The sequence below is a fragment of the Miscanthus floridulus genome, chromosome 16, assembly GCF_019320115.1.
Source record: "Miscanthus floridulus cultivar M001 chromosome 16, ASM1932011v1, whole genome shotgun sequence".
NCBI lineage: Eukaryota > Viridiplantae > Streptophyta > Magnoliopsida > Poales > Poaceae > Miscanthus > Miscanthus floridulus.
The window spans coordinates 84552132-84572723 of NC_089595.1; the positions used below are offsets into that span (position 1 = coordinate 84552132).

At 45.1% G+C, this 20592-nt stretch overlaps 1 protein-coding gene across 1 annotated transcript; it reads right to left on the bottom strand.

Moving 5' to 3' along the window:
- Nucleotides 1-16197: 16197 nt before the first annotated feature.
- LOC136512604 (probably inactive leucine-rich repeat receptor-like protein kinase At5g48380) lies at nt 16198-19621 on the bottom strand. The gene is made up of 3 exons (XM_066506563.1): nt 19443-19621; nt 17651-18539; nt 16198-17517 (listed from the first exon to the last, which is right to left on the bottom strand). Exons 2-3 carry the CDS (start codon nt 18470-18472, stop codon nt 16519-16521), a joined length of 1821 nt encoding a protein of 606 aa, XP_066362660.1. The 5' UTR covers nt 18473-18539; nt 19443-19621; the 3' UTR covers nt 16198-16518.
- Between the last annotated feature and the right edge of the window lie 971 nt (nt 19622-20592).

Genomic DNA, 20592 nt, shown 5'->3' on the forward strand with positions numbered 1-20592 from the left:
TGTCCATGTTTTAGACAGAGATGCATTCATTGGATTAATTGACCTTGTTATCTGTAGAATCATCTTAAGATGATAATAAGAAAGTTGTATATAACTCACTTAAATATCTTGTGTTAAATTTTCATGGCATTTGGCCAAATAGTTTGTGAGTTATGACTGTTCTAAGTTGGTCTTCAGAAATTGTAGTTCTCTGGAATTTCTGGACCAGATTTGATAAATGTGACTGTTTGACCCTATTAACTTGTGAATCATGCTGGGATGCTTAAATATGAATTGTATAAAATTTCATAATATTTCCATATTGTCTTGTTGCATGTCTTTTGGATTAGTACAACTCTAGTTATAAGTTTGTGAAGTTGCATGGCAGAATCTGTCCAAGTCTGGATAGAGGTGATCAATTGTGCTTGATTGACCTTGCTAATTGTGGAATCACCTTGTGATGATAATAAACATGTTTTAGATAATTTAATTGTCTTTCTAGAAAGTCTAGGATCACCTTCTTTGGATGTCTAGATCTCTAGTTATGATTAAAACAAGTGACTGCTATGCTGCTGTCCAGATTTCTATATATGTGCTAGGTGATTCCTTTAGCTTGCTCTTGCTTGGCTTAACATGTTGGTTAGTTCTTCATCGACAAATGTGTGCAGTATCTGAACTTAAGTTCACTTGTGTGCAATACCTAATATGTTTGCTATTCCTCTATAATAGGTTGTGTGATATCTAGTTAAATAACTCTAGGTGTCTATGTCTTGCATGATCTTATGTTTGCCTTGAATGATATTATGTGATGCATCTCATATTACCATTCTTCATATTCATGCACTTGCATCTTGCATCTCATCTAGGTACGCTAGATGAACCACGTGAAGGATGGGATGTTGGAGCCAAACCCGAGGAAGGTGCATGGTGAACCTACCCCGAAGATGGAAGGACTTAGCGAGTGTCGTCTAACAAACACTAACCTAGTGTTGGATTCCAGGCAAGCCCCGGAGCATTTTAAGTCTCCTATGTTTTGAAAATGGTTACTTTGAGTATCTTTATTTGTTGATGCATTAAGTGATAGGAATTGGATGCAAACACTTGTTGCATACATATCTATTCCTTGGCCAATATACGTACCCTGAATCCTATTTAGGTCCAGGAGCGAATCAAAGCTTAGCCATGCTTAGACCGGTAAAAGTCAGGTGATTTCCTGTCACCTGCAAGTTAGGATGATGTCCGGTCACGGTTGGCTATATTTGCTATCGTGGAAGATAACCATGAATTAATAATGAATTGTGACCAGGCGGGATGTCGATAGAGAAGAATAAGGCAAGGAGGTCTTAGGTGTGGATCTATCCCCGTCTGTGTTGGTTAAGGACCGATTCGCTGTACGTCCTCATGTCATGGTGAACGCATGCCTATCACTTAGTTGGCTGGATAACTCGTTCCGACCGCGAAGCCGAGTAGCTCAACTCAGGCCGGAAGACCGAGAAGTGAAAGTGCGCACCCTGGCGGTAGTAAGGATGTGTGGGGAGCTATTGGTGTAAGTCCTAGGTGAGATTGACCACCTGGCAGAGTGGACTCCCTAAGGGTGCAGCGCTGCTCGGAGCCACGATTTCTGAGTTGTACAAAAGGTGACCTAAGGCTGCCTTCACGCGGTATGCCTGGGTTTGTGTTAGGAATACCCCTCTAGCTGGATAGGAATCGATTCGAATCGCCATCTCTCCTGGATAGTGAGAACTTGACTGAGCAGCGGCAACGTAGAGACACTTAATGGAACTTGATGGTTAAATCGATGATGATGATGTTACAACAATATACTGGATATGGTTACTAATGCTTGGAGTTTAATCAATTGCTTGCTCTAGTACAGGTGCTAATCTAGTTGACAGGTTAATATGGATAACTTGCTGCTTACAAATAATTTAAATTATGCTCTCATATCACTAAAGCTTTTATGCAAAATGGTTGTGAAGCTAGCTCCACCTATAAAGCCTTGCATACTCCTTGGTGTCACTTTATTTCTGGTTTTTGACGGGTAAGTCTAGCTGAGTACATTCGAGTACTCAGGGTTTTATCCCACCATGTTGCAGGTGAAGTTCTCGGCCTATTGAAGATGGTGGCTAACCACCGGTGGGCTCGGTGATTCTATATTTACTTCTCATCTATATGCTTTTATCTGCGGATGTCACTTATGCTAGCAATGTATTTGAAACTTATATTAATGTAATCATTTGCAAGCTATGTTGTTTTCACTAATCAGTTTTAAAACCTAAACTTGTACTATTATTTATGAATCCATTTGTAATATTATTTCTGCTGCAACTCTACGTATGTGATGTGTATTTGCTTAATCATACGATCTTGATTGTGATGTTGATTTACCGAGGTCCTTCGTGACACTCGGCGGACTACCAGGTTTATATAAGTGAAAGTATATGCGCGTCAACGTGCTAAACGGGGACAGCCATACTTGATCTTGTATAAATTGGGCGGTTCTATCACAAGCAACTTGTAAAGAAAAATGAAAAATTAAAAGAAAAGTTAGCTAGCTCACAAGATGCTTATAAAAATTTGCTTGCTAAAATGGAAACCATGTGCAAACATTGTGATGAGCTAACTAGTAAAGTTGCTAATCTTGAACCCATCGGTACAACCCTCACCAAGGCACCTAAAAAGAAAAGTTCCATCTTTGACATGCCTAAAAAGAATGCTTCTACTTCTTGCAATGATTTATGTTTAGACTCACCCTTGTGCAACCAAGTTTGGGTTGAGAAAGTTATTGTATATACTTGCACACAAGAGGTCGCAATGGAGAATGAGCAACTCAAGCAAGAAGTGGCTCGCCTTACCAAGGACTTGACTCAAGTAAAAGGCAAAATGGAGCAAGCCCAACATTATCAAGATAACACCGTTAAGGGAGTGAAGAAGCTTGATGAAGGATAAACCGTGGTTTGCTACTTGTGCCACAAGGAAGGCCACAAGTCCTATGAGTGCAAGGTGAAGAATGGGGGAGAAGCTAAGAAGAAAGAGAAAAACAAAAAGGAAACAAGCAAGCTCTCCAACACCTACACCAATAAGGTGGACAAAAAGGCCTCCACACCTTATCTCTTGAAGAAGAAAAATAACAAGGTGATGGCCATCAAGGTGAACAAGCAAGCCAACAATGGGGCCAAACACATTTGGGTGCCAAAGGAGATCATTTCCAACATGAAGAGCACCAAGAAGGTTTGGATCCCAAAAGGGAAGTGAGAAGTCCGATGGACTTCGGGGAATTTGGAGACTTGGCAAAGTATGGGTGCATTTCATGGGGTGCATCATTATGGACAACGTAATTGCCAAGTGGGTTAGTAAATACTATGGACCCAAATTCCCCTTCCCATGTTAGGTAACTAGATTTAATTTCTTGCAATCTCAATTAGCATCTAGTTCCTTTTCATGCTTAGGTTTGCATTTGCATGTTTAATCTTTTATCTTGCATACACTAGGTATATCTTATGGTAGGCTTGCTTGGTCTCACTTTTAACCCTTGGAGCAAACCTACAAGGTTTAAATTGTTTAGGAGCACGGCACATAGCTTGTTTTACAATTGTTCATCTAATATGTGCCAAAGTCCAAATTGTAGATAATTTCTCCCGAATATCACTTTTGAAAATGATTCTCACATTCATGTGATGTCATCTTTCAAGTGGTATTTTTTATTCTAAAATCAATGTGCATGTCTCCTACAAGTATTCCATACTTGTGTGCACAAATTTAGGGGGATGTTACACTACAAGTTGGATGCTTTGAGACTAACACCTTTTCAAGCTTATCATGTGTGTAGTAGTCTCATTGCAAGAAAAATGGAGTCCCCGAAGTTAAGGATCATACTTCAAATATCCACCACCTATTGCAAGTGGTATAAATCAAATTGATTTCCACATGTGGTATTTCTAAACCAATATCATCATGTTGATTTCACTTTAGTATTTATATGCTTTCTCCATGCATTATATAGATTAAACTCCCTTGAGCATTAATTTGCCAATTATGCATAAACTACATTCTCCGTCCTATGTATGCATATATTTAGGGGGAGCTTAGTCTATGTAATGTGAGAGTCAAATTTTGTGACCTATTTCACTCCACGTACAAAGGATCACAAAGTTTGACCCTCCCTTGTGCTACTAATGTCTTCATTTTCGGTGTTTGATTCCAAAGGGGGGGGGGAATTTGTAGGACCAAAAGCAAGCCCGATCATAATAATTTATAAGTGGTAATGGTCCGAGAAAGGGAGGATAGTGGATTATGGAGTTAGGGGGAGGCTTAAATCCATAATGCCACATGGGGACATTTGCAAGGGCAAGATAAGTTTCCAAAGATCTTTTAGCATCATATAACCTTGCCCTTTGTATTACATCCTAGCAAGTAAATAGTATTTAAATTCCAAAAATTTATTATTTGCTTGTTTTGGTCGTGTTGTCATCAATCACCAAAAAGGGGGAGATTGTAAGAAAAATGGACCCTAGGCCCATTTACTTTGGATTTTAGTGTTTAATGACTAACACAACCAAATTGGACTAATGAATTTGCAAGTAATTATTTTGTAGTTTAATAGGGTGCAAGACATGACTTGGACGAAGGTGACATGATGATCACACGATCAATACCATAAGCAAGACCCTAGAAGCACAAGATAAGACCCAAGATATCAAGCAAAGTCCAAGCACGAAGATGGGAACCAAGCTGGACCCAAGATCGTGAAGAAACGAGCTCGGCAGAGGTGACCGGACACGTCCGATCAGTTGCTCGGCAACAGCAGGCGTCAGCAGCTGCGATCGAACGCATAGACTTCACTATTCATCATCACGGCAACAACTCAGTGAGGACCGGACGCAACAGCTGTGGACGACTGGACACATCAGGCAGTGGCGTCCGATCGAGTCCAGAGAGGTTCTAGAACAACGAAACGTCGACCGGACACATCAGATGGTAAGCGACCGGACTCGCCAGAGAGTCTGATCAACAGTGAGTGCCAACGGTCGAGACAACCGGACGCGTTCGGTCAGTAGCAGAAAGCTAGGTTTCATCCCCAACGGCTACTTTTTCCATGGGACTTATAAATAGACCCCCCCAACCGGCCATTTGAGTGTGGAGAGCTGAGGAAACATACCAAGGGTGTTGATACACCACTTTAGTGATCTCCACTTGCATAGTGCTTAGTGGTATATTCGATGATTAGCGTAGGTGCTTTGCGAAGTGCTTAGGTTAGTTAGACCACCGCTTATGCGCTTGCTCTAGGTTTAGGCCTAGTGTTTAGTGAGGTTTGCACACCTCTTACTACTCGGTGCTTGCGCGCACCATTGTTGTACATCGGAGGGGCTTGTAGTCTCGCAAGATCACACCAACCGCATTTGTGGTGTGGCCACCACCGTGTACCAAAGGGAACAAGGCCCGTGGCGGTTTGGCCGAAAGCTTGATAGTGAAGACGGTGGGAAGCGGTTCGGAAGAGGCTTGCCAGAAGGCACACCAGAGACCCACTCGCGCATGGGGAAGGCCCAGGGCTATCCACGGAGTTACCCAACTAGGAGCTTGGCCCTTGTGAGGGATTCCTTGCGAGGGGCTCCAACAAGGACTAAGGGGAAGCTTGCGTGCTTCTTGATACCTAGGTAAAAATACCGGAGTCGTCGACGGGAGTTTGCATATCTCTACCTTACTCTTTTGCTTCTGCATTTACATTGCAATCTTGGTTTGTGCTTTACTTTCCTAGCTTAGTGATAGGCTAGTTGATAGGTTTGGAACCTAGGTTGCATAACTCCTTTTTTGCGGTAGAGATAGCAACACACTAGCAAAACCATAGTTGCACATTTAGATTACTTTCTTGCATAGGTTCTGACTAGGTAGAAAAAGAGGACATAGTTTAGAGTTAGAGTTTTAAGTTGCCTAATTCACCCCCCTCTTAGGTGTCATGGTCCCTTACAGACATAGTTGTAGTAGTAGTGGTTTTATTTGTCCTCACTCTCTTGGGCTTTGGTGCTGCTAGTGGGGGTGCATCAGAGTCATACATAGTTTCATTGTAGGTCTTCATCATGTGACCAAACTGACCACACCTCTTGCATTGCATCTATTTACCTTTCTTGCCACCTTCTTTGGCACTCTTCATCCTTCTAGTTCTTGGACGTCGTGTAGCTCTCTTCAACTGAGGAGGCCAAAGTTTGAAACCCATGACAACTTGAGGCCACTGATTTCAATCTGTCATGGGATTTATCACATGCTCATGTGCTTTCTTGAACATAGCAACCGAATAGTAGTCATCTATGTAGTCTTTGACACTTCTATTGCGCATAGAATGGATGAGACAAAGAGCATGAGTACATGGCAGTCCAGTAATCTGCCACCTTTGACAACTGCATGTTTTGTTGTCAAGATCCATAGTATGCCTCCAAGTTTTTAGTTCCTTAGTGGTGCCTTGGACATACTGTAAGTTCCTACTCATGCCATGAAGTTCGTTGGTGATGTGAGGCAAGATCTTGTCTGTCAGCTTGCTTAAAAATGACCTTCTAATGTCTTGTTTTTCCCTGATCATTTGCCTGATCCTATCCAATAGAGAAATTACAGGCAAGGACTTTTCCTTCCTAATCTAGTTGTTGAAGGTTTCTGCTATGTTGTTAGTAACATAGTCACATTTGCTTGCATGAGAGAACTTCCATCTACTCCATAAGTGTTTATGGTTGTCCTCAATCTAGCTGATTGCCCTTGGTAAAGCTTTCTTCATGATGTTGTGATGGTGCTCAAAGTGTTTCTGGTTGTAAGCCCTATAGGCTGGCCACAGTTGGGTCCGCCCCCAACCTGGTCTAGTTGGACCAAACCGCGTTGCGTCTGCTCGTGCCTCCTCGCCTACGCGTTGTGCCACCTCATGCCTACTCGCTCTCCCAGCTCGTCACCGACGCGTGCCTCCTCATGTGGACGAGCCTGCCGAGACAAGCGGGAGGAAGAGCTTGATGAGCAGGCCAGTGTCGAGGGTGATGCTCCACTCCATGCTTCGGCACCACTGCTTCTACATCATCGTCCTCTGCTTCCTCCCCTGCTTCTTCTTGCCCCTGGAACCGCCGCCGTCCTCGACGTCCACTATGGCCGTGATGGCGGGCTCATCCTTCTTCTCCTGCGCAGCCACAGGCATGACAGGACAGTGCGGCTCAAGGATGAGAAGGAGAGGGAGGATCATGGGATAGGGACAGGTGGTGTTGCTCGACGATGTCGTAGAGTGAGAGCTCGCATGTGGACTACGGGAGGCCCTGCATGAGGTCAAGCATCTCGTGGCAGTACCCCACGATGGCCTACGCCCATGACGGCGAGCTGCCCGATGACACCGGGTACTATCGGTGGAGCTGGTGTGACTATGACTGCGCCCACAGCTGTGGCGATGGTGTGCCTGACCCCGACCCTGACCCATCGGAGCTGTAGTTCATCTCCGGCGGGCCTACAGCAATGCCTGCAGCCACCTCGGTGGACCAGGAGACCTTGTGCGCCTCGCCATCGACAACCGCGAGTGCCTCAGGCCACCGCTGCTAGCAGAGTACTTCGGCAACACCGTCTACATCGTCTTGACCTAGGCGGTGGGCGCATCGGAGCTACTGGTGCACAGGCATGCATCGGCGGCAAGCTAGGAGAGCGAGTAGGCACGAGCCAGTGCAACACAGTTTGGTCCAACCAGACCAGGTTGGGGGTAGACCCAACTATGGCTCAGGGGCACTGGATGTCCAAAATGAAATTTTCTCTCTTCTCAACCTGCTGAAATCGGGCCGCGGTGTCATGTGGTCTAATTTCAACGAACCAGAGTATCTTCTAGCAAACTGCTCAAAACAGGGTGTCCGCCAGCAAATGACCATCACTTTGGATGTCCGCCAGACAATTTTTCCATACCTTTACCAGCATCTGTGCATACGACTAGGCCTAGAGGAGATCCAATGGCCACTTGTAGTTTCTCAAAAACCATTTCCAATTCTTAGAAGATTTAGACTCAAAGGCATCATATGCTACTGGAAAAAGATAGTTGTGTCCATCCACAGCTGAAGCAAAAGCTAACTAGCCTCTCCACCTCCCAGTTAGCACTGTTGAGTTAACACCAAGGAAGGGTCTGCACCCATTCAAAAAACCTTGAACACAGCTCTTGAATGCCACAAACATCCTTGTGAACTTCATCTTCTTAGCCACTTTAACCCACTCAATGTCCATAAAGCTACCAGGATTTGTCCTCTCCACCTCAACCTTGAATCTGAAAGCATCTTCAAAGCTATCATCCCACTTGCCTTGAATCTACTCTAGAGCCATTGTCATTCCATCCCAAACAACATAGTATGAAAGCTGGATGTTGTACTTCTTCTCCAAATCTTTCTTCAGTATAGCTACTCCTGTTGTTGGTTCATCCCTCAGGATGTCAATAACCCTGTCCCTTACCCATGCATTGTTAGCCATGCAGTTGTGGTTCAGTTTGGCTGTGCTGGCATAAGTATGTTTGTCATACATCTTCTTTATCTACCAAAAAAGGGCAACATCATACACAGGTTGCAAAAATGTGACAAAAATGAAAGGGACATCAAAATGAAAGGAACAAACCTACCAAGTCTTGCCGTCTTGTAGTTGAGAAGCATGGATCCTCCACTTGCACTTCTTCTTCTTGCTCTTAGAGCCTTTGCAGTACCCTCTATACCTTTTGGATTCACTGTAAGGAGCTATAATTTCAAACTCATTAAGCACAGCAAAATACCTAATAGCCCTCTTAAAGGTGTCTCCATCCTTAAATGTGACACCACATGCTATAGTGGGGTTTTCTAAGTTAGTTACATGCTCAGAAACCTCACAGCCAGCTTCACCATCAACATACAAATCATCATGAACAAAAGAATCAGAGCCAGTAGCTTCTGCATCTTGATCATCTTGTTGGTCTGACATATAATGACCCTCATCATTGATCCCAACATATTCTTCATCATCTTCTTCCCATGGCTCACCATCATTAGCAAGCTTCTTCCTGCCTCTCCCCTTTTTACCTTTAGCAGATATGGATTTCTCCACTAAGTCAGCAGAGTCAGCTGAGTCAGCAGTGTCAGAATCACTATCTTCCACGCTAAGTGACTCAACATCCTAGGCATCACCACCATTGTCAGATTCACCTCCACTAGGAAAGGCAGTATCAACAGACTGATTGTTCTGCCCATCATCATAACCAAGCAAAGGGGGAAGTAGTGGGGGATCAACAGATGCACCTGCCTCATTATCCAAAGAGATTTTTTTTAATTTTAACACTTTTTTAAAACTAATTTTAAATCTAACACGGTCGGGTTTTTTTAAAACTAACACTTTTGGCCGCGCCTATTACCCTGGCGCGGCCAAATGCCTGTGTTGTGCCATGCATGGCGGCGCGGCAGAGGTCTGACGTGGCGACGACCGGAATCGCGATCGTTGACGTGGCAGGGCTCTACCGCGCCACTGATCTTGGCGCGGTAGTGCCGCACATGGAGCATGGCGCGGCGGGGCCAAATAAATATCACGAGCGAGCCCCCCCCCCTGCCCACCCGCTGCCATGTCCTCCGCCAGCCGCACAGCGCCCCGCCACCACGCAGCACCCCTGCTCGCATCGCCACCGCCAGCCGCACACGCCCCGCCGCCATGCAGCGCCCGACCACTCCCGCCGCGCAGCACCTGCGCTGGCCGTGCCATGAACGTCGGCACATCAAGGACGCCCGCTCCTAAGGTACCTCCCTCTCGATTTTCATGTTATTTTGATTATTATTGTTTTAGGATAATTAGTGATTTAGGATAATTAGCAATATAGGATAGTTAGAGTTTTATGATTGTTATTGATTTATGATAGTTAGTGATTTAGGATAGTTAATGATTTAGGATAGTTAGGTTAGTGAATTTGTTTGTGATTTACGTAGGTAGTTTTTAGGTTTGAGGTTAGGATTTTGAGTTTAGGGATTGATAAGGTATTTATTATTTAGTTTATAGTTAGTTATTTAGTTAGGGATTTTGGGTATAGATACTAGTTTACAAATGTCAGTATTTACTAGTGCGTGATATGTCGATTTTGATGACTTCATGAAGTTTTGTCAAATGCTTATATTCCTAGTGAAGTTGTTTATGTTACTAGTGCGTGATATGTCTATTAATTTTACTTTGAATATATACATGTGCTTTCATATTACATAACAAGTAGTTCAAATTTTGCAATGCTGCATAATGTTAATTTGAATTTTGTTAATTTGAATACTCTAACGTTTTGTTTATCAATTTGTAACAGGATGGCCCCTCCCACGCAGCACCCGTTGTACCCCATTCTTGAGGAGGAGTACGACGACTAGCACCGAGCACACATCTTGAGTGACAACGACGTAGAGGTGGCCTTGCCTACTTTGAGGCCCCGCATGCACACCAGGGCGCACCAGTGGGATGAGCGTTATGCATCGTACATACGGCGTGCCAGCTTCCTCGAGCTTGTCCGTGTTGTCAACCACGGTCTTCCGCCCCTTGACCCAACACTACTTACTGCAGCTGTAGACAGGTGCGAGTGCATTCTTTGTACGTAAACTTTCTTGTAACAAATTTGAGGCAACTAACAGTCGTTCTATTCTTATAACAAGTGGAGGCCTGAGACCCACACCGCCACACGTTCCACCTACCTTATGGCGAGATGACCTTGACCATGCAGGACGTGAAGGCTATTTTTGGCCTTCGGTTGGGGGGACTTCCAGTGACAGGGATAGTTGACAATGATCACTAGAGGGAGCTGGTGGCTCAGTTTACTGGCTTTCTTCCAACGGACGATGAGGCTTCCAAGAAAAATAAGTGAGAAATTGAAGCCTATTTAATACAGGCATTGCTTTCCTGCAGCCATCGGGTCTCATTTTCTTTGGTAAATTTCAGGAAAACTTCCGGTGTTTTGTCATCCTGGATCACGGAACACTTTGATTACTTGGACCCATAGGCTGAGGAGGCTCAGATCGATAGGTTCACTCGAGTGTGGCTCTGGCACTTTCTTGGTGCTTTCCTCTTCTCAGACGCCTCGGGCAACACCATCAGCTGGATCTTCCTTGACATACTACGCCAGCCATGGGAGAACATAGCGGCATACAGCTGGGGCAGCGTAGTCCTGGTATGGATGTATCGACAGCTATGCGTTGCCTGTCGTCGCACCTCAGGGTATGCGAACCTTGGAGGTTGCTCGTACCTACTCCAAGTTTGGTGTTGGGAACGATGGCCCGTTGGGAGGCCACTTAGTACTGGTTTACCGGTAAGTACTTCGGTTCATTATATTCTTTGATATGGTTACATATGATGAGTTTATTAATGGCTAATTCATTATCGTGTTCAATGTAGCAATGGAACGGGCAGGATACACTCCCTACAGCTCTGTTTGTCTTAACGGAATCAGAGTTAGTTAGAGGGAAAGCGAGGCGCAAGTACAAGGAGTACACGGACGGTCTCGACGTCCTGATAGAGCACCAGGTTACGCTCTCTTTACTATCATACTTATGTCTTGTTCGATGTACACTATATCACAACCTAACTCAATTATGAAATTTTAGGTGCATTGGTGTCCTTGGGATGCTCCGGAGCTCTAGTACTATCTCAGTCCTGTCACTAGGGACGAGTCAGACGAGTATCGCTGCGATGTCCCTCTTATTTTCTTCCATGTGGTCGAGATTCACTTGCCCATCAGGGTCTGCAGATAGTTTGGAAGAATAACAGGCTGTCCACCACCGCTTTACTCCACCAACCAAGGATTGCACAGTGGTGTTATCGATTAATAACAAAGCTACAATTCAGAGGTGTGTGTGGTACAACTAACATCGTTTTGTTGCAGGTATGACCGCAGGAAGAGGTATAAGACCAAGGATTGACGTGTGACACACAGCGCGCATATCCATTTATGGCAAAACAGGGTACGACATCCGGTCCATGCGGGTCCTCCACATGACCAGCACACCTTCGACGAGTACCTGCGGTGGCTTCACAGGTCTACGAGGACACATATCAAGCCCCCATACACTGAGTAGGCGATTGACGATGACTCGGAGGAAGATGTCATCGAAGATGTGTACGACGTTACCACTAGGGAGGACACACAGCTACAGAGAGCCTCGCTTCAAAGATACGTGGTAAGATACTTGAATGGTATAATTTGTTATCATTTTGGTATTAAGTATGTGTACTAAAACTGTCAAACCGTGTTTCTGTACCCAGGCGACACAATTGTCAAGGCTGTCCAATGAAGCAGCGTTTTGGCTTCATGAGTCTAGAGGGCAGGGGCCAGGCGTTCTCACGGCTTTTGTGGAGGTAAACATAAACTTGTCCATTCCGAAAATGTTTCTTTAGTGTATATGCGTTTGGAAAATGCACTAACTTTAACGTCTATTTATGCAGAAGGTGAAGAAGAGCTGCAGGAAGCTAGCTCAGAAGCTGAGCTGCATGGACACTCCTTATGAGGAACCACCACTCCCGGTGCGGTCGGGTGGCACGTCTTCAGCCTCTTTGAGGATATCAACCGGCTTTTCTCAGCCGATGACAGGTGCCACTTCCGCGGTGCGTACACCACCACATCATAGCGCTGGGAAGGACCCTGCAACCGAGGACGACAACGACGACCCCCCAGGCTTCCATAGACAGCACGACCAGTGGGACGATTGGCTGCAGGACGAGATCGACATGTCTCAGCTAGGTGGTGTCCCGCTTGGTACCCAAGGAGCCTCACAGGTATTAACAAAGGTACTTTCTTTAAATATGTATGCTCCGAGAACTAACGATCATAAAGAATTATAAGTAATCGTGCGTATCATATACTTGCAGGGTACGAGCCGTACGCACTGTCGATGCGACCATACCGACGTTGGCTACACTCCCAATGTGTTGCCAACAAATCCGAAGAGTCAGAGATGTCCGAGGGATCCTTACACTCCTGGGTCTTAGTTTGTTAGGTCAAACGAATATTGGCGTCCGAAACTTGCGGGGTTATTTGGTTATGTTATGTCAAACTTATGTCAAACCAATGAAAATGTTATGTGGCAGCTTGTCAACTTGCGCACGGACTTCATTTATTTGCTTTATATTCGTTTCTATGCGTCGCGGCAGCACTGCCGGCGAGATTAAGTAGCAACTAGTTCAGGAACCGGCAGTCCCACCGTATCTCGACATCGGTGGCCGGCGTCTTGCGCGAGGGGTCGAGGAAGTTGGGGTCCATGGTCGCGTCGCCGCCGATCCTACAATATGGGGCCAAAAAACCTAAGAAATAAGTTCCCTTAAAAAATATTCGTTTCAATCCAATCCAATTTTTCGTAATCCATTAGTTAACATGGTGGTTAACCGTATTATGAAAGACGAAAAAAAATCATTGCCTTATCAAATTCTCTATTCGGTCGTGAAACTAATTCAACAAAAGACAGAAATAAATCCACTATTGATTTTACGTCAAGCAATACTTAGAATAACTCCTACTATCGGCGCGACGCGTTTCGATAAAACCGTCCAGGTACCGCCGGGCGAGCGGCGGACGCGGCGGCCAGGTGGGCTTGCTGCTCAGGCAGGCGGGACTAGGCGTGGGGTTTTATTCGGCTCTGCCGCGCCACAGATAAGGGCGCGGCACTGCCGCACCAAGGTCGATGGCGCGGTAGGCCCTGCCCCGTCAGCGGTCAGCGATTCCGATCACCGCCATGTCAGCCCTCTGCCGCGCCACCATGCATGACGCGGCACAGGCATTTGGCCGCGCCAGGGCAATAGGCGCGGCCAAAAGTGTTAGTTTAAAAAAAAACCCGGCCGTGTTAGATTTAAAATTAGTTTCCAAAAAGTGTTAAAATTAAAAAAAAATTCTCCAAAGACACGCTCTAACTATATGCCACGGGAACAGTGTCATAAAAATTCACAAACAAAGGTAGTCTCCTTAGGTCCCAATAATTGTCAATAGCATTCATGAGAGCTGCGTCAAAGGTTAGATTGGTATAACATTGGGTGTGCCTGTCAAAAAATGACAAATTGAACCCCTGATTCTTCCCAATAGAAACTTTATCTGCTACATCCACTGTTACATCCTTCAGATTTAGAGTGTCCCTATCCCGGATTAGCTAAAAATCTGTTGCATTGTGGCCCACGTACCTACCGTCATCGCAAACCTCATAGTAAACCGAAATGCAGAACTAATGTCCATCTAAAAAATGGACAAGAGCAAGAAAACATGAAAATCCTAACTTGTGTAGCGCAAATCGACCCCCGTTTCATTGCAACGGCCCAACGTAACCCAAATCAATCGGGGAAAGAGGAGAATAGTGCATACCCGTCAGGAACCCATGACAAATTCAATCCCTTCGATGGCGAGTCTATGCTCGGGCGGAGCCGCTTCGGTTTCGCCGATGAAGCCATCTTCACGCATCCATGAAATGGCAGGGCGACACCGGCGGCCGAGGTGGCGACGGGTCACATCTCCTTTCCGCCTGCAGGGACGAGATGGCGGTGACGGCGCTGCGGGAGAGTGGCGACGGCGCTGCAGGAGAGTGGACATAAGGTGCGGCTAGGGTTTGTCGCGTCTGGCGGAAGGTGGTCTGGCTCGAACAAGTACGGTCCACAGGGGCATCAGTGATCATTTTAGAAAGTTTCTCTCTCCCGATCTCTGAAAATGAATATTTTAATCAACGAGGTGTCCACTGGCAAACAACCACGAATTTGTAATGGTACTCAACAAATTCTCCATTTGGCGGTGTGTGCCAGCCAAATAGACGTTTTCGTGATGTCGCACAGCAAAATTTGCGATACAGTAAATAAGCATTCCTGGCCCGAACGGTTCCGGAACGTGATTCTCTATGAACCGAACAGGCCTAAGAGATCTGCTTCCGGCATACAGGAAAATATCTAGTGTCGTCCTCGGTGATGGAAGATCTTCTGATTTCTGGGAGGATGTTTGGCCGGATGTCTGAATCATATCCGGCATTGCATTCCCATGTTGCTGACAAGAACACCTCAGTCCATCACATTCTTCAAGTCGGCCTCCCTCATACACTACAGCCCAGACTCTACACAGGCCTCCCTGGAGCTCGCTACTCTTCTACCTGTCATCCAAGAGGTGCAACTGCATGATATTCCAAGAGGTGAATCCCACCGCCTGCTCACCGGGCATATCTACAGAGCCTCTGTTTAGGCAGGAAACTCATTTGCACATGATGGCCACATGCAGTTTTGCTAAAACAATATGGAGGCAGGTGGAGCTCTCACATAATGAGCAAGGTCTGTCAGTCACCAGGAAGAACATCAAAGAGTGGTGGAGGCAAATCACTAAAACACAAGGGCAAGTAGACCATGAACAACGAGCAAGGTTGATAACATACACTGCTGGGAATCTGTGGAAGGAAAGATGCAGGCGAGTCTTCAATAACAAGGCGTGCACCACGCAGAAAATCATTCTAACAGATTGCCAATGATGTATATATATGCTGCAGATGGCGCAAGAAGAGTATCGATAGCTAGTCATCCTGAACCCTCGTCCACCTGAAGTATATTATGCAGTTTTCTTTTTACTTTTTTCTCAACCATTTGTAAATATCTAAACTTTGCTTCCTACTGAATGAAAAGGCAGTGCACCTGCCAATTATGTTCAAAAAGAGCCTCTGTTTCTGCGGGCCGGGACAATTTCCTACAAAAGATTTGGCTCGGCTACGTTCCACCAAGAGTAAAATTTTTTGGCTGGTAAAATATATTTTTACTTGGCAATCTATTATGCATAATATAGATCCTCTCGGCATCTATGGTTAATATATTTCAGGTGAGGACTCTTTGTCCCCCGCCACCTTTCAAAAAAAAAAAGCCCCAAATAACCTTATTGGATCTTGAGCATTACTTAAGCAAGCTGTACTAATGGTTGTACTACATGTAAGTGTGCTCATACAAATACCACGTAATAACAAAAAATGCCCTTAACAATCATTCTGTCATTTTTTCTTCTGAACACACTCCTGGTACTACCTGATAAATCAATGGTCAGAGTTAAATAGTTTGACTGCCTGCCGTGCACGCAGGACCGGGCTTTTTGGACCAGAGAATAGTTTCCAAGTTCCAACCTGCAAAGTGCTCCTTCACAAAACACTGACCTCTGCTCTGCGAGATGCCTATGCAGCCAGGTGCAGGAAACAGTGCAAGAATCTTACCGTGAGCTGCCAAATATCTGGTACTACCTGCGACAACGTACAAGTGTAATGTGAAATGGCTTTACCAAAAAGCCAGATGTATAATGGCAGTGAAACCCCATGACACAAGGGTAACAAACTTAAAGTAACAACTACCTCGTCCCCAAATTGGTTACATGAATATTATCATTTACAGCTACTATCATCTCTCCAAAGGGTGCGTAGCTACAACAAGTATACAGCGGATGCAGTATTATCCTGCTACTAATTGGTACATACATCTTATAAGCCATCTTACTCACTTCATCAATACTAACTCCCTTGGAGGGGGGGAAAAAAAGAAGACATTCAGTCTTGTTTTGTCTTCTGCAACATATGGGTTTTGCAATTACTTGGCAACAATGAGTTCGTCGAGGGTTACACCGTCACCGTCTGTGCTAAGAGGTGGCAGCACCAGGTCATCATCGGCAGTGAAATGGTACCTTTCCCCAATGGCTCTAACGAGCTGGTAAACCTCAAACATGGTTGGTCTCTCCTTTGGGGTGGCGAGCGTGCAGGAACACGCAACTTTCAGGAACTGCATCAGCTCACCATCGGTGTCCTTCCCTACCAGCGACTTGTCGATAGCATCTCGGAGAAGTGCGTTGTTGGACAGATAATTGATCCATTCCACTAGGCTCCCTCTGAAATTCTCCGGGGCTGAGGAAACGTGGGTAGGCTTCTCGCCGGTGACGAGCTCAAGGAGAACCACACCAAAGCTGTAGACATCGCCCTTCGGTGTGGCCATCAGAGTACGCGCATACTCCGGTGCCACGTAACCGAGGTCTCCAAATTCCCCATTGACAAAGGTGCTGAGATGGGTGTCTATTGGGTTCATGAGCCTAGCAAGGCCAAAGTCCGATATCTTTGGTTCGAAATCCTCATCTAAGAGGATGCATTTGGAGCTGATGTTGCGGTGAAGAACTCGAGGATTGCAGGTATGGTGGAGATATGCAAGCCCTTTTGCTGCACCAATACCGATTCGTAACCTCAACGGCCAATCCATCTTAGTACCTTCCTCTTGATTCAACTGATCATAGAGTGAGCCCTTGGGCATGTGCTTGTACACCAGCAACTTCTCCTTCTTGGCAATACAGAATCCCAAGAGTGGAACCAAGTTCCGGTGCCTCACTTGGCCAAGTGTCTTCATCTCTGATGTGAACTGTGATTCAGAATGTTGCGAGTCTTGTAGCCTTTTCACAGCTAGGAAGGAACCGTCAGGTAGCACTGCCTTGTATATAGTTCCTGTCCTCCCAGTACCAATGATGTTCTCTTTGCTGAATTGGTTTGTGGCTTTCATGAGATCACTTAGTTTCATCTTTGAAACTGGATTCTCAAACATAGATACCTGGATAATAATAGAAATAATAATGTCAGCGAGAAGTTCCTGACTACTTTTTGTGAGAAAGGTTACTTGAAATTGACATTCATGCCTATTTGCCTAAGAAAAAGAAAAATGAAATGATAAGTTAACGACTTGCCTTGATAGTTTTTGTTCCTTTGATACTCTTTGCCCACTTATTATCATCCTCATCCTTTGCCTTCTTCTTGGCTGGTATCCTCCGCAGACAAAAGAACACAACTATTGCACCAATAATGACGACAACTACCACTCCAATAACAGCCCCGATGATTACTGCAATGCTCTTGCTCTTCGCTGAAGCTTGGCAGTCACCTAATGGAGGCCCACACAGTCCTTCATTACCAGCAAAGTTTGATGCCGAGAAGTTCCGTAGAGAACTTGGAATAGTCCCTGATAGTCGGTTGTCAGCAACATTGAACACTTGTAACCGAGCAAGGGCGCTGAACTGCCCTGGGATTTCACCACTCAATTGGTTATGCTGAAGATTAAGGGTGTTTAGGTATGTAATGTTATAAATAAGTATTGGAATTCCTCCTGAGAAACCATTATAGGAGAGGTCCAGAGATGTCAAAAATGGCACTTGCTGCTCGATGTCTGAAGGGATGGCGCCTGTAAAGCTGTTACTTGACAGATCCAGCCCAGTCATACTGGTACAATTCTTAAGACCATTAGGGAATGGACCTTGAAGTCCAAGGTTGCTGAGGCGCAATGCAAGAACTCGATTCTCATCTGGGTGCCAGCACTCCACACCAGTAAATTTGCATATGAAACCCGCAGTGCCATTATCAAAAATCCATGAGGATTTGAGTATACCATTTGGATCAATCACCGATCTCTGAACTTCTCTCAAACATTGGACATCAAGCTCAGAACTGAAACAACTGGTACTTAGTAGCAACAGAAGAAGAGCACCTAGACCTAGAGCAAAATGATCTGTCATCGAGCACTTTGGTGAACTAATCCAACTTCTCCCTGATGATGTTAACACTTCTCGGTTCAAGCTTCACCTACACAAAATCAAATTCGAACGCACAGAATTAGAGATGCTGGACTTTCAAAAAATAAATAAAATAAACAAGAGAGACATATACTAATTGGTAAATGGTGACAGCAACCATATGGGGACCTGAAAGTCGCTATGCAACTTCTCTCTTCCACTACCTAAAATGCAAAAGTTCGATTCAAACGTGATATCGACAACGCCAAATAATGTGAACCACACACAGGCAACGTCAGTTAAAGAACCGATCCCCACTAGAGGCAAGCAAATAACACGAGTTGCCAACTTTTGTTAACGTTTTTGCAACAAAGAAGAAGTGCAGCCATATGCATGGAAAGCAACCAAAAAAACGAGATGCAGATCATGAACAAATCCTCGATTCTACATATTATAGAAACTGTCAAAAGGCTTTCTAATTTAGTCTCTTGATTGATCTCTCATGCTCAACATAAACGGCTCCAACCGCAACAAAAGGCGCACAACTTTTCAGACGAAAAAAAAAATCTAAGGAAAAAGATCTCCCGAAAGCGGGCACCATAAGAGCACATGCTCCTCCGTCTCTCTCTCTGATTTCACACGCTGGGTCGTTCTTTAAAAAAAGCACCTTTTGATTGTCGCAAACCCTTCCTCCTGAGGACACAAACCCGCTAGAACGAACACCATGCACGGGGTTTCTCTCCCAAATTCCAACACAGTACTTTGCGAAAACACAAAATCGATCGCTTTCCTTGCCACCAGCCCACCACGACAGACAGGTCCTCTCGAATTTAAGAACCCTCGCCCAGACCAGAGCATGCAAGATCGTACCGGACCATGGCAAATTTTGCAAGAACGATAATAATTAAACCACAAGAAAAGAAAAAGATGAGAGGACGAGAGGGAGGGAGGGACGGGTTCCATGGGTGCTCACCGGGAGCTGCTTCCCGCGCCCTGGAGGGAACCTGTAGCCGGGCGGACCAGGGGATGGAGGAGAGCGCCGGCGGGGTGACGACGAAGCTGCGGGTTGAGGGAGGGGAGAGGACTCGGAGTCTCGGAGTCGGAGGGAGGACTAGAGCGAGCGAGCGAGCAGGCAGGCAGGCAGGGCCGGTGTGGAATTAGAAAGAGAGACGAGAGTTTTCAAAGCGTGTGGGGGCCCAGTGGGGCCCGCGAGAGCGGGCGGTGTGCTGAGTGAGGTGAGGACGGGACGCGGAAACCCAAGACTTTCCCGTCAACTCTCCCAGTCTACCCGGCCGCCTGCTTTTTCTTCTCTCTCTTCTGGATGATCGGACGGACCAGGATGGCAGTGTGGATTGGATAAGACGTCGTAGAAGTAAATATTCACCTCTTGTAAATTGTTTATATCTAATAATAATAACAATAAATGGTGGTCTTATATCAAATAGGAAAATCAAGTATCCATATCTAGACGCTCATAATGACTTCACTGCAGGCCTGTTTGGTTCCGCGACAACCGATCACGTGACCACGATAAGTGAAGGTGGCTCAAGCGTGCAGTGTTTCATGTCTTGCGTGGTCGTCCCACGTGAGTCCAACGTAGATCGTTCGGCGGGATTTTTCCATGTTCTTAGCTGAAACGTGTCGCCGACACGGAACCAAACAGGGCCTACTCAATCATTCATAGGTTGTTAGTATCCGTGCATATAAGCATACACTTAGATTATGTTTGGATGCAAAAAAATTTAGAAATTTAAAAAAAAAATCCATGACTTTGTAAAAGAAACTCGAGTATTATTTTTTTAGAGTTTTAGAAACTCCACCTTCAACTATTTTTTTTCGTAAACCATCATTTTGCTCATCTGGAGGTTCCAAAGCTATAACATCCAAAGTAGTCCTTACTGTATTCCTCGAGAACGCACAACAAAAAGAATTTTGGAAAAGGAAGTTTATTCTGATCTCAGCGACAGTTTTGCCTATAACCAATCCTTAGTATTTTTTTATATTGTAAGCTGTCTTTTATTAAAATTTCCCCTTTTATCAAGAACCAGATAAATATTTTGATTTGAGTAGTAATTCTAGCTTCCATAACAACTTGTTTAAAGGCATGCCAATTTGATTAATTA